Source organism: Belonocnema kinseyi, chromosome 5 (assembly GCF_010883055.1).
Source record: "Belonocnema kinseyi isolate 2016_QV_RU_SX_M_011 chromosome 5, B_treatae_v1, whole genome shotgun sequence".
Lineage (NCBI taxonomy): Eukaryota > Metazoa > Arthropoda > Insecta > Hymenoptera > Cynipidae > Belonocnema > Belonocnema kinseyi.
Genome location: NC_046661.1, coordinates 95,084,401 through 95,096,834, shown reverse-complemented (window position 1 = coordinate 95,096,834; position 12,434 = coordinate 95,084,401). Strand labels below are relative to the sequence as shown.

Sequence of the window (12,434 nt, the reverse complement as noted above, 5' to 3'; positions counted from 1 at the left end):
ATTCCACAATTTGTTAGAGAATTAAACTATTTTGCTAAGAATAAACATTTATACTTGTGGTTAAAAATAAAACTTTTTGGTTTGAAAATTGATCTTTTCTGATTGAAAATTGAATAATTTAATTGAACATTTTTGTATTTTGTTGAAAATTTGTCTTTTCGGTAGAAAATTCATCTTCTTAGTTAATTGTGAGATGAAAATGTTTTTTTCATTGCATGGAAAAAATGATTTCTCACAGAAGTGTATTTGGATATTACTTTTTAAAAGCTTTTTATATAATACAATACAAATTACTAATTAAATTAAATTAAAAAATAATAGAAATATAATTGTCCCATGCCACTAGTAATAATAAAAATAGTGGATCGTCATCCAACAAATAAAAAAAGTTTTCAAATGTGTTGATAACAGTTCATTACACACACAAAAAACAAGTTTAAATGCAGGAAAAGAGCCAAATAATGCATTTGCTAATTAATTTTGGTTAAACATTTATCAAATGTTATCGATTCACAAAAAAAAGCATTGCTAAATAACTGGCTGTTAATTTCCAGAAAAAAGCAGTATTTTATTATAAATGCATGAAATGATAAAAATGTGTTTAAAAAGTTGTTGTTTACAATAATAATTTTTTTTTGTCATGTGCTAATTAAGGTAGTTTATACAATTATTAATTTTGGATTGGTGGCCAAATATTATACTTAGGTCTTATTTCCAGGTAATATGTAATCAATTCCATAGAAAAAAATCGATTTATTCTCTCAAAAATACCTGATATGGGTATTTTTTTATAATAATTGCTTTTAAAATAACAAATCAATTATAAGCTTTTATTAATTCGTCTAAAAAACTCTTTTTATCCACAAATTGTTCAAATTTAGTGCGAATCAAGTAGGGAATCATCACCAATCCCTAAGAAACCATTTTCATTCACTTATATGTTTATAACAAATTAAATTAATTTTTTAAAATTTGCATTGCTATTAGTCATCTTTTTGAATAGTTTCTTTTAGTTTTATAGGTATTTTTGATTAAATCAAACCATTTTTTAAAAAGCGGTATACTTCAAAAGTCAACTTTTTCCATTTTTCTTATTAAATAAACAATTTTTTTTTGAATAATTGTGTTTTAAAAACCAATTTGTCCAGAAACGCTTTTTTTGCCCCACTTTGCGGCGTGCAGACATCTTAGATTTCCCCCATTCAACTTGAAATATCAAATATAAGCGAGTAGTCTCCTCATAATTTTTCATTTACATTCGCAAAAGCTAAAGAAGAAACAGTTCCTCCTCCAGCTAAAATGTGGGCCGCAATTCTCGCTTTAGTAGTTTTTACCAACGCTATTGGTGAGTTTTGCAAAATTAATAAAATCCTACATCTAAAAATATTTGTGTAATTTTGGCGTCCAAACTCTTTGATATTTAGGGAGTATGATTTGTAAGTATTATTTCTTGCTGTGAATGTTCACATTCAAACTTGATTCATAACCTACGTTCGAGGAGGTTTTCTGCAGTTTTCCCCTCCCTTGGCCAAATGTTTGAGCTGCAGCTAGGAGATTTAATAAGTGTTGACGTAAAATTCAATTTTCAAAATTCTTTAATTTATGCCTGACTTTCTTATGACCAATTGTTCATTTTCCCTGACCATTTAATTTAAAGTAAAAAATTTAACTTTGTATTTTTTCATATAGCATATTTTATAAATGGAATAAAACATTTTCAAATTAAATTTTTTAATTATTATTTTCTAGAATAATGCGTCTTAATTTACTTCAAAAAGTCAAATATTAAAAACGAAAAAGTGACTAAAAGTGATTATTGCGCATCAATAGCAAGAGTATTAAAAAAATAACTTTAAAGAATACGCTGCAATTTATAATAGTTCTAGGTAAAACTGACTAAATTTATGATTATGTCATAAGACTTCAGAATGATTCAACTTCAATTTCAAAGAATAAAAAAAACCAAAAACCAAAAAAAATTTAATTGATCTCAGTATAGTTGGAATGTTTTCAAAGAATTTAAAAAGAATTCATAGAATTCCACAAAGTAAATAAGAATTGATGGCAATCGTAAACTATTCAAGGTAATTGAAAGCAATTCAAAGGAATTGAAAAATAATTCTTAAATATCAAAAATTGAAATGAATTCAGTAAGCTTGAAATGAGTTTACACGAAGTTGAGCGCCTATAAAAAAGAGCCTTTGCAGATTATAATTTTTTGTTTTAATTGTCTTCTTTAAAAAAAAGAATTTAAAAGAGAACAAGTTAAATTAATGAAAATTCAGGGTGGGTTCCAAACAATTCAAGTGAATTGTAAAAAAATATTTAAAAATATTTACAAATTTTTGAAACCCTCAGAAATTACTTATATCTTCTGAATGAATTCTTTGTAACTCATTAAAATATTCTAAAAGTCCGGAAAATTCTATATGAAATCTCATGATATTTCCTGCAATCGTAGAAAATTTATTGAATTACCGTCAAAGCTTTTGAATTCACTTCAAATCATTGAAAATCTTGAAAATCTTAGAAAAAGCTTTGAAATCTTTAAAAGTATCTTAAACCCCTATAGATACTACATGTAAAAATAATATACGATATTTTAAATCTTTTGAAATCTGTTGAAATCCCTTACAATTTTTCGTAGGTCTTGAAAGTGCCTTGGAGTTTGAAAATACCTTCAAAAATTCAAAATCTTTGAAAATTCACAGAAATATTCGAAATCTTTTAAAACCTGGTAGAATCCCTTAAAATTTTTTCAAGCTCTTGAAAATTTTTTAAAATTTCTAAGAAAAGCCTAAAATCTTTAAAATCCTTTTGATTCCTTGGAAAACGTTCAAATACCGCAAAATATTTCAAATCCATTGCAAATTTTGGAAATCTCTTGAAATTTTATAAAGCTTTCGAAACTTGATTTGGATTTTTAAAAATATCCTCATATCTAATACTTTTTCGTGAAAAAAGTACTGGATTCAAAACTTAACAATACTTCTTTTTTATAATGGATGTTTTAAATCACTTAAGATATTTTTAAATCCATTGACACTTTTTAGAGCTCTTGAAAATTCCTTGAAATTTTTTTAAATCCTTTAAACATTACAAAACATGTGAAACCCCTGGAAATTCTTTAAAATACCTACAAGCTTTTAAAAGCTCTTCGAAATTCCTTGAAATTAAAAAAAAAATATCCTAAAAGATTTAAAAACCTTTAGAACACCTTCAAATTATTGAAATCTACGTTATTATAAATTTCTTGGAATCTTTTAAAATATCTTTAAATATTTAAAATCCTTTAAAATTCCTTGAAACTTTTTAAATCTTTTGGATATTCTTTCAAATTTTTAAAAATCAATTGAATTGAAATCATTCAAAAGGTCCTACAATATATCAAATTCTTTAAAGCCTTTCAAAATCCCTTAAAACTTTTGAAAACTTTTGAAAATTTCTTAGAAGTTTTATAAATACCTTAAAATCTCAAGAATCCTTTCGACTCTTTTGGAATGATTTAAATATTAAAAAATTCCTTGAAAGCTTTTGAAATAACTTTACACTTAAGAAGTAATTCAAAAATTCATTTGAGAAAGAGACAAATCTTATAAATTTTATTTTAAAACCCTGACACTTTCCTGCTTTTCCCTGTTTAAAAAAGCATCACGCTCAGAAAAATGTGCGGTTTGACCAAATAAAAGTTTGGTTGTCCCAACCAAATTTTCCGATTGCCATAGTAACAAAAAAATCTTTTGGCTGAGCCAACCAAATTATTTTGTTGGAGCGTTTGGTTGAACTAAACAAAAAGTTTGGTAGGTACCGCAAATATTTTTGTAGATTAAACAATCTTATTGGGTTAAATTGCCCAAATATTTGTTAGCTCATCACAATGATTCTTGAAACTTAACAAACATATTGTAGATTATACAAAATAGTTTTGTTGGACGAACTATATACTTGTTATCACAACAAAATTATTTTTTGTCGGGCAAACCAAACCTTTGGTCGACTTAAAATAGTTTTGTAGGAGCAAAACAATTTTTTTCAAGCAACAATTATTATTTTACGGGAAAAATGTATTTTGTAAATAAATTATAAAATATTTTCTCAGTGTGAAGAAAACTGGAAGGACAAAATGCATTGATTTAATAAAATGTGTTTGATTAGTAGAAAATTCGTTTATACTTAACTCTATACTTAACTTTCGTAACGGATGCAAGGCCATCTCTACCCCCCCCACTGTAAAAACTGTTACCGAATACTCCCCCCCCCCCTCCATCTTAATGTATGTAATTTTTAGTTTTCAGAAATGTTCTGCTAGTTATTGCTAGCAGAATTAGGCAGTATGTGCAATAGTGTGGCCCACAAATTTTTTTTTTTAATTTTTATGGGGACACCCCTGAAATTTGTTCGAATTTACACGAAAATAAATACATTTTCTTTGTTGAGAAATAATGATATTTAGAGGTGCCGCAAGTCTCATTAAGTTTAACACGTATTTCCCAAAAATTCCTATAAGTGAAAAGATGAGTTCGCATAAATTGGTTAAAAAATTAATTTTTGTTTTTTTGCCATTTTCTCATAGAATGGAGTTAGAAAGACGCGGTTTTTTTTTTAATTTTCCACATTCTGTCCAATTTCCAATTAAATGAAGGTGATAGTTCATAAATGTTAACCAGGGTAATTGTTTAAACAATTTATTATTATTTTTAATAATATTCTCTTAGAAAAATGATACAAATTTTCAGTTTAAAAAAAATTCACTTTCAGGCAAATTTTCAATTAAAATAAGTTATGTGTAAAATTTTCAATTAAAGTGAGGTATTAATGAAATTAAGTTAGAAAAACATTGTTTAAACAATTAATTATCATTCTTAATAAAATACTTTTTCCCTAATTGGTAGAATGTTCCGTTTTTTTTCTGAAATTTTTTACTGTTTCTCTATTTTTCATTAGGCGTGACTTAATAATTAATTAAATTTATAAAAAATAATTGTTACACAAAATTATTATTTTTGATGACTATCTTCATCTTTATTAATTATCTGGTAGTTGCGGTTTTTCCGAAATTTTTACCTTTCTGTCTTTTTTCACTTAGTGAGTTAATAATTAATGAATTATTAAGCCACGCCTGATGGAAAACAGACAAAAAGTGGACAATTTTATAAAAAAAGCAGCATTCTACTAATTAAGTAAAGAGAATATTATTAACAATAATAATAAATTGTTTAAAAAAATATTTTTGTTAACTTAAATTCATTATTACTTCACTCCTATTCGAAATTGGACAAAAAGTCAGAAATTTCAAAAAAACAGCATCTTTCTAGCATTATTCGAATATTATATTAATAATAATAATAATAATACTAATAAATTGTTCAAACAATTAATGTTCTTGACTATAAGTAATTACTTAACTTATCGTAATTGAAAATTGGACTAAAAGTGAATTTTTCTCAAACTGCAATTTTGTTATATATTTCTAATAGAATCACATCAATAATGATAATCAATTGTTTAAACAATCACTATTGTTAATATTGAAGAACTATAACTTCCCTCTAATTGGAAATTGGAAAAAAGTTGAATTTTTTTTAAAAACCGCGTCTTTCTAACTCCATTCTATGAGAAAATGGCTAAAAACATTAATAAATTATTTTAACCATTTATACGAACATTTAATTATCAATATCCAATGGTATTTTATGTACCAGAAACAATTTGCATTGAAAAACTCGCAAAAAATTCATAATAAGCGCCAAAAACTCGCGAAACCCATTTTTCAAATATTGGGTTTTTCGGAACCCTATAAAACAGACTTATGGTGTTGATATTTGAAAAGCGATATTTTATTCGTATTCTATGGCTGATTGCGAAGAGAAATGTTGATTTTCAACACGATTGAGATAATATTGAGGATTATGAAAAAGATTTACAAAAACGTCTTTTTTTCTTATGGGAAATAGGTATTAAACTTCATGGGGCTTGCGGCACCTCTAAATATTTTTTTTTTCAAAACAATAAAAAATGCATTAATTTTTGTGTGGATTCTAACAAATCTCTGGGGTGTCCCCATAAAAAACAAAATTTCTAATGCATTTTTGGACCACCCTATTGTGCAAGAACTTAATTTTCAAAATTCTCTGATTTTTCCTTGACTACTTTTTCATTTTCCTTAATCAGTAATATTTAAATAATAGCATTTTAATCTTTCAATATTTTTAACATGAAATCTTTTATAACTGGGAATAACTCGGAATAACACATACCACAGTATTTCAGAAATAAATTTAACAATTTTAAATTTATTAATTTATTTTAAACAAAAAATGTATTTTCTACTATAAACGATGGCAATTTAACAAAATACTTGAATTTTCAAAAAAATCATTAAATTTGTGAGATAATAGTAGTATTTTCAGACTAAAAAGTTATATAAATTCCGAGTAAAAGGGTCATAGTTTACATTTCAATCAAAAAAGATTTAATTGATAAAAAAAAATTTTAAACCAAAAAAGACAAAGTTTGAACAATTAAAGATTTTTCACTCAAGAAATAAATAAAATTTTATGTAAATTGTTGAACCTTCAAGCCAAAAGACGAATTTTCTTTACAAAAATTGAATTTTCAATCAAAAATATGACTTTTCAGCAAAAAATCAATTTTCCATGAAATTGTTGCATTTTTATCGAATAAACGTCAATTTTCAAACTAAGAAAATTATTGATAATAGATTTTATGCTTTCACGATGATTCATTTTGATAAAAAGAGATATTTCGGGTTTCACTCGTGTAAAAAAACTACTACGAATTGTTTGCCGACGTTTCGTGAACATTGCAGTTCACATCTTCAGGGCTTCTTCAAAAAATTCTTCTTCAAAATCTTCAAAATCTTCTTCAAAAAATTATTTTCTTTAATTATCTTTTTTTTTAATTATCTTCAAAATCTTCTTCAAAAAATTATTTTTTTTCACCAAAAAAGGAGACTTTTCAACTAAAAAAGATCAATCTTCAAAAATCGAAAAGTTTCGTGGGAAAAAATTCATATTTAACAAAAAAAAAGGCTTTTCGACTAAACAGTTAAATTTTCAATCAAATGTATGAGGCTTCAATCAAAATGATAAATTTTTAAACCTTTATTTTAACTTTTACCCAAGTACTTGAATTACCAATCAAAAAACATGTTTTTCAAACAAAATTCTTAAAATTTCAAGCAAAGAGATGAATTTTCAATTAAAAACATAAATCTTCAAGAAAAAAATGATTTCCTAACAAAGCTATTCAACCAAATCTTTCACAAAAAGTATTTGAATACTGTTTAATAATAAATAGTGAAAGAGTTAACTAATTTTTAAGCAAAAGGCAGCATTTTTATAAAACAATTATATTTTTACTGAAACAGATGAATTTTTATTTAAAAAAGATAAGTTTGCACAAAAAAACAGTTGAATTTACTTTTCAAAAAGATTGAAGTGGACTTTTCACAATAAAAAAATGAATTTTTAAACAAAAAATAAGTTTCTACGAAAAAAATTAATTTTTGAATCCAAAAAGATGCGTTTTTAACAAAAAAAGCATGACTTTTCAACAAAATTGTTGAACTCTTTAGGAAAAAGTTGCATTTTTATTTTTTTTTTAATTATCTTAAAACAGCTAAATTTTATTAAATTTTTTTGATAGTTGAGTTTTGATCCAAAAGAGATCGCAGTTTTCATTTCAAGGTGAAAATATGAATTTTTTATCAAAAATTATGTTTCTGCGAAAAAATTGAATTTTAAATTCGAAAAGGCGAATTTTTTACGTAAAAAAGTGTGACTTTTTCACAAATTAGTTAAATTTTTAACTAAGCTAGGTTGCATTTTCAACCGAACAGTTGAATGTTTGTTTAAGAAAGATGGAAATCACTTATAAAACAGAGGAATGAAAAAACGGTTTAATTTTTATCCAAAGAAGATTCCAGTTCACTTTTCAACACCAAAATAAGAATAATAAATAATAAGTTGATTTTCTGCTACATAACTAGTCAAATTTTTAACAAAAAAATATGACTTTAATAGGATCAAGATTCTTCAATTTTCAACCAAAAAGTTGCATTTTTGTCCAACGAAAATGAAAGCTCCACTAAACAGGTGCATTTTTAAATCAACGAGACAAATTAAAAAAAAAGACTTGAATTCTCATCCAAAAAGATTCTAATTGACTTTTTAGAATAAAAATAGAAATTTTAAATCAGAACTAAATTTTCTAGGAAATAGTTTGATTTTCAACAAGACAGATGCATTTTTCCAAGAAAGATGTAATATTTATACAGAAAAGATGAATTTTTAAATCAAAAAGAAAATTTTTCAACAACAACACAATTAGTTTTTATTCAAAAAAGATTTCAGTTGACCCATAATTAACAAAATATAAATTTTAAATAAATGTTTAATGTTCGACGAAAAGAGCTGAATTTTTAGCACAACAGTTGAATTTTTCAACCAAAAAGTATGTCTTTTTAATAAAATTCTTAAATTTTCAACCAAATAATAAAATTTAGAACTAAGAAGATCATATTTGTGAGAAAGTTTTTGAGAATTTGAAAAAATTACGTACATGAGGGAAGGATTCCCATCCGGCAGTAAAAAATCGTAACAAATTGTCTCGACCCCCCTTGTCATTGAGCTGTTACATAAATTAAGTAGGATCCCTCATAACAATTAATTTTTGGAATAGTCGGCGATAGACGAAAAAGTGATTAATGAGGAGATTTCTCATTAATACTCTAAGAAATTTGGAATACTTTCTTAATAACTTTTAAGCATGTGCTTAGGATTTGACAGATTATATACAAGGAATAATAAAATGTACAAATAATTTATCTGAAAATGCGCGTCTATGTATTTGGTACGCTCAAGAAAATTCTTTGTTACACTCAACAAAAAGTGCTTATAAAAGTACTTTATTTTAGTCAATTAAATTATTTTTTGTAACTCCAACTACTTTTTTGGTAGTACCAACCAAATTTTGGTAAGAACAATCAAAACTGCTTAACAAAATGATTTAGTTGTTGGGACATCCGTTTTTTTCCTTCCATGTACATTCGATGGAACCAAAGTGATGGAAAGACACGTTACAATTGATTTTCTAGTGATGTAAGCTTGTTCTGATCGGTTTTCAATCCTCCTAAATTCAGGAATTTCTATTTATTTTTACAGATTTAAGCTCTCAAGCCTTTGGTAGCGATAACATGAACTTGCAACCAAAATTCATTCGTGGTGGTCACGTTTCAGTCAGAAGCCCTGGAAATTACGGTCAACCAGGATTATTCCACTACGATGATAAAACTTACAACCAAAAATCATTCCCTTACCCTCAATATCCACCTCGATATCAACCTCAATATCAACCGCAACTTCAGTATCAACCTCAATATCAAGCTCAACTTCAACATCAACCTCTATCCCCACCTCTGTCTCAACCTCAACCTCGATCACAACCTCAACCTCAACCTCAACCTACACCTCAACCTGAAACTCAACCTCAACCTGGTCAACAATCCTTGTCGGTTAATACGTTCAAATCCTCAGGGCTTGATTACCATGATATTTTTGACAAGAATCGTCGAGAGGCTCAGCAGGCTGATCAGGCTCAACTGACCCAATCTGGTCAATATCGTTCTCCAGCCCTATATAGTAAACAAGTCCGTTCGCTGGCATCTTACCCAAACCATTATTACAAACCCTATAACCATCATTACTTCCCATAAATAATGTCTACCGATCATAGTCGGCATTACTAGAACTTCTAGATCTCGAAATAATTCAGAAAATAGTGATTCTAGTGTAGAAATAATGTTAACGAGATATCTCAAAGTGCTACATCATTGGTCTTAATTATGTTAAGCCAAAAACTTGTATCGAATCTATGTATAATTAAAAAGGCTCATAAATTCTGTTGAAAATAAAAATAAATCTAACTGAGGATTCGACTTTAGTTAATTTCATTAAATTATTTAAAGAGTTTCTTCTGTGGATTGTATTTTACTATTCGGTTCTTATAGTTTAAGACGCTAAATTTTATCATCACGAGTTTTCGAGTACATGCTGATGTTCAAGCTGTATCAGCTTATCCTCAAACTGGACGTACAAGCTAATTGAAATAATGCACAGGTAGTATTGTTTTAATTTGTTTGTAACTTACAAATTTGATTCTCACTTAGGTTCTTTTTCAATCCCAAAGTTATGCTGTAATATCGTTTAGTGGCATCAAAAGAAAGTGGCATTAGAATAAAGCCACACAAGACTATATTTTTGGAGAACTATTTCAATACCGAAAAGTATCCTTTAAGTAGTACTTATTTTACAGTATTAATTAACAAAATTCTGATTCTTATGAAATAATGTTTAATGTCTGAAAAGTATATTTTTAACATTTTTTACGAAAAGAAGAAGCGTTCTGATTGGGCCAGGGTCGCAAGTGTACATCACCCTGATTAACGTAGTTGGTCGGGGAATTAATATGGCCGCTATTGTCTGGTATAAACATAACCAATTTTTTCGTTTATTATTTAAAAAGCGTTTGAAAATTATGAAGGAGGCCCTAAAAAGGTGTTTAAAAAAACTTACAATTTAACTAAAACTGGGATTTGTGAAGTTTAACATTGTGAATGGGCCAAAAGTCAATATGTAAATATTCACACATTTTTTCATCAGCTGTGAGCTGGATAATTCGTTAGTCAGTAGATATACTTCATACCATTATTCTGATTGTTTCAGCGTTTTTCTGGATATGAAGTTTCAAGGTCACAGAGTTATTTAAATAGGGTTTTTGATAGTTTTTTTAAACTGTCAGTATGGACATAATTTTTTTTTGCAAAAACCGGGACCTGAGGTCTCACAGACCGCTGTACATATTTATTTCTAATTAAGTAAGTAAAGAAGTTTTCTGATTTAGCTTATATAAGTATATAAAGAGACTTCGGAATCAGAAAGAAAATTCTAAATTTTATTAACTTTTATTATTAATAATCTTTTACACCAGTGCGGAGAGAGATTCGCATATCAGAAGCATGGTGCGGTCTATGAGACCGCATGCCCATACGTCTATACTAAATTGTCACTTTTTGCTCGAATGAGGGATAATTGGGACGAAAAATTTTTCTGGGATGAATTTTTGACCAACGAGATCAATTTTCATTAAAATGGTTCAATTTTCAGTGAACGAGATGAATTTTCAATTATAATTGTGAATATTCTACCAAAAATGAATTTTCAACAAAAGATTTTCATTTCTGAGATGTGAATTTTCAGTCTGAAATATTTACTTTTAACAAAGAAGAATAATTTTTAACTAAGAAGATTACATTTCCACAAAGTAGGTGACTTTTTGACTGAAAAAGACCACTCTCTAACAAAAAATCTGCGCGATGCGCGCCCGGCTTGCTTCACTTGCAAGTTCGAGCGCGTCTGTTGAATTTCACGCTTCGCGTTCGAAAATAAGTTACTTCGCGCTTCGCGCTCCGATATTTATGCTTTACATTTGGAATAATTGAATGAAACTTGAACAAAAGATCGCAGAATTGATATGCGTCTTCATATTCTGAATTTTTTACCTAATTAATTATATAGATAAAGATAAAATAAATAAAAAACTATAATCCTTCTTTCATACATTTTCCTCTATCTCACGTTGTTATGCTAAGAATAGAATTTTTGTTTTCATATTATTTTTTATAAATAAAGCAAAATTTCCTAAAAGTCTTTTTTTAGATTTTTTTTTTATCTCGATTTTTGATTTTTTCCATATTACTTAGACTGAATAAAAAGAAAATTACGAGTCCTACTAGAAAGAGGCTGCGAAGACATTTTATAGGATTTTTCAAAAGCTTTAATTTCTCTGTGACACATTTTTTCGTATTTTACGTCGTTTCGTTCTAAAAAAAAGAATGTTGCGGTGCAAATGTTAGGACAATTCTGATATTTTTCAATCATAAATGGTGTTAATATAATAAATGATTAAAAGCTTGTAAATCCTTTTTAAGCGAACTAATTTTTCCTATTAATTTTTTTTTCGTTTCTTTTGTTATTTTCCCACAAATTTTTTATTATTATTTTCATGATTAAAAATAAGACTACATGTCCTATCAAAAAGTGATTTATAACAAATTTGTAGCTCTTTTTTTGGTGAAACCATTTTTGTTCAATCTTTTTTTGTAACTTGTGTCGTTTTTCCACAAATTTATATTTTTTATTTTCAATGCTATTTTTCACGAATAAAACAAAACTACGTGTTCTATAAAGAAGTGAATAATAATAAATTTGTAGATTTTCTTCGGGATCATAAGTTTTGTTATTTCATAACAAAGGCCCACAAAAAAAACAAAAGTGTCTGTGCAATTGACCAGACCCATATATTCTTATGTATTTTTCGACGCTGAATCCGAATTTGCAATAAAAAAGTAGGGT

General features: G+C 27.2%; 1 protein-coding gene across 1 annotated transcript in view; it reads left to right on the top strand.

The window, feature by feature from the left end:
• The first annotated feature begins 1,299 nt into the window (after positions 1–1,299).
• The window catches only part of LOC117173784 (alpha/beta-gliadin A-V-like), a 21,772-nt gene continuing 10,637 nt past the window's right edge, over positions 1,300–12,434 (top strand). Inside the window, exons 1-2 of the mRNA XM_033362426.1 lie at positions 1,300–1,345; positions 9,186–9,670. Of these exons, the coding sequence (XP_033218317.1) occupies positions 1,300–1,345; positions 9,186–9,670 (531 nt within the window). The remainder of the gene's footprint in view (positions 1,346–9,185; positions 9,671–12,434) is intronic.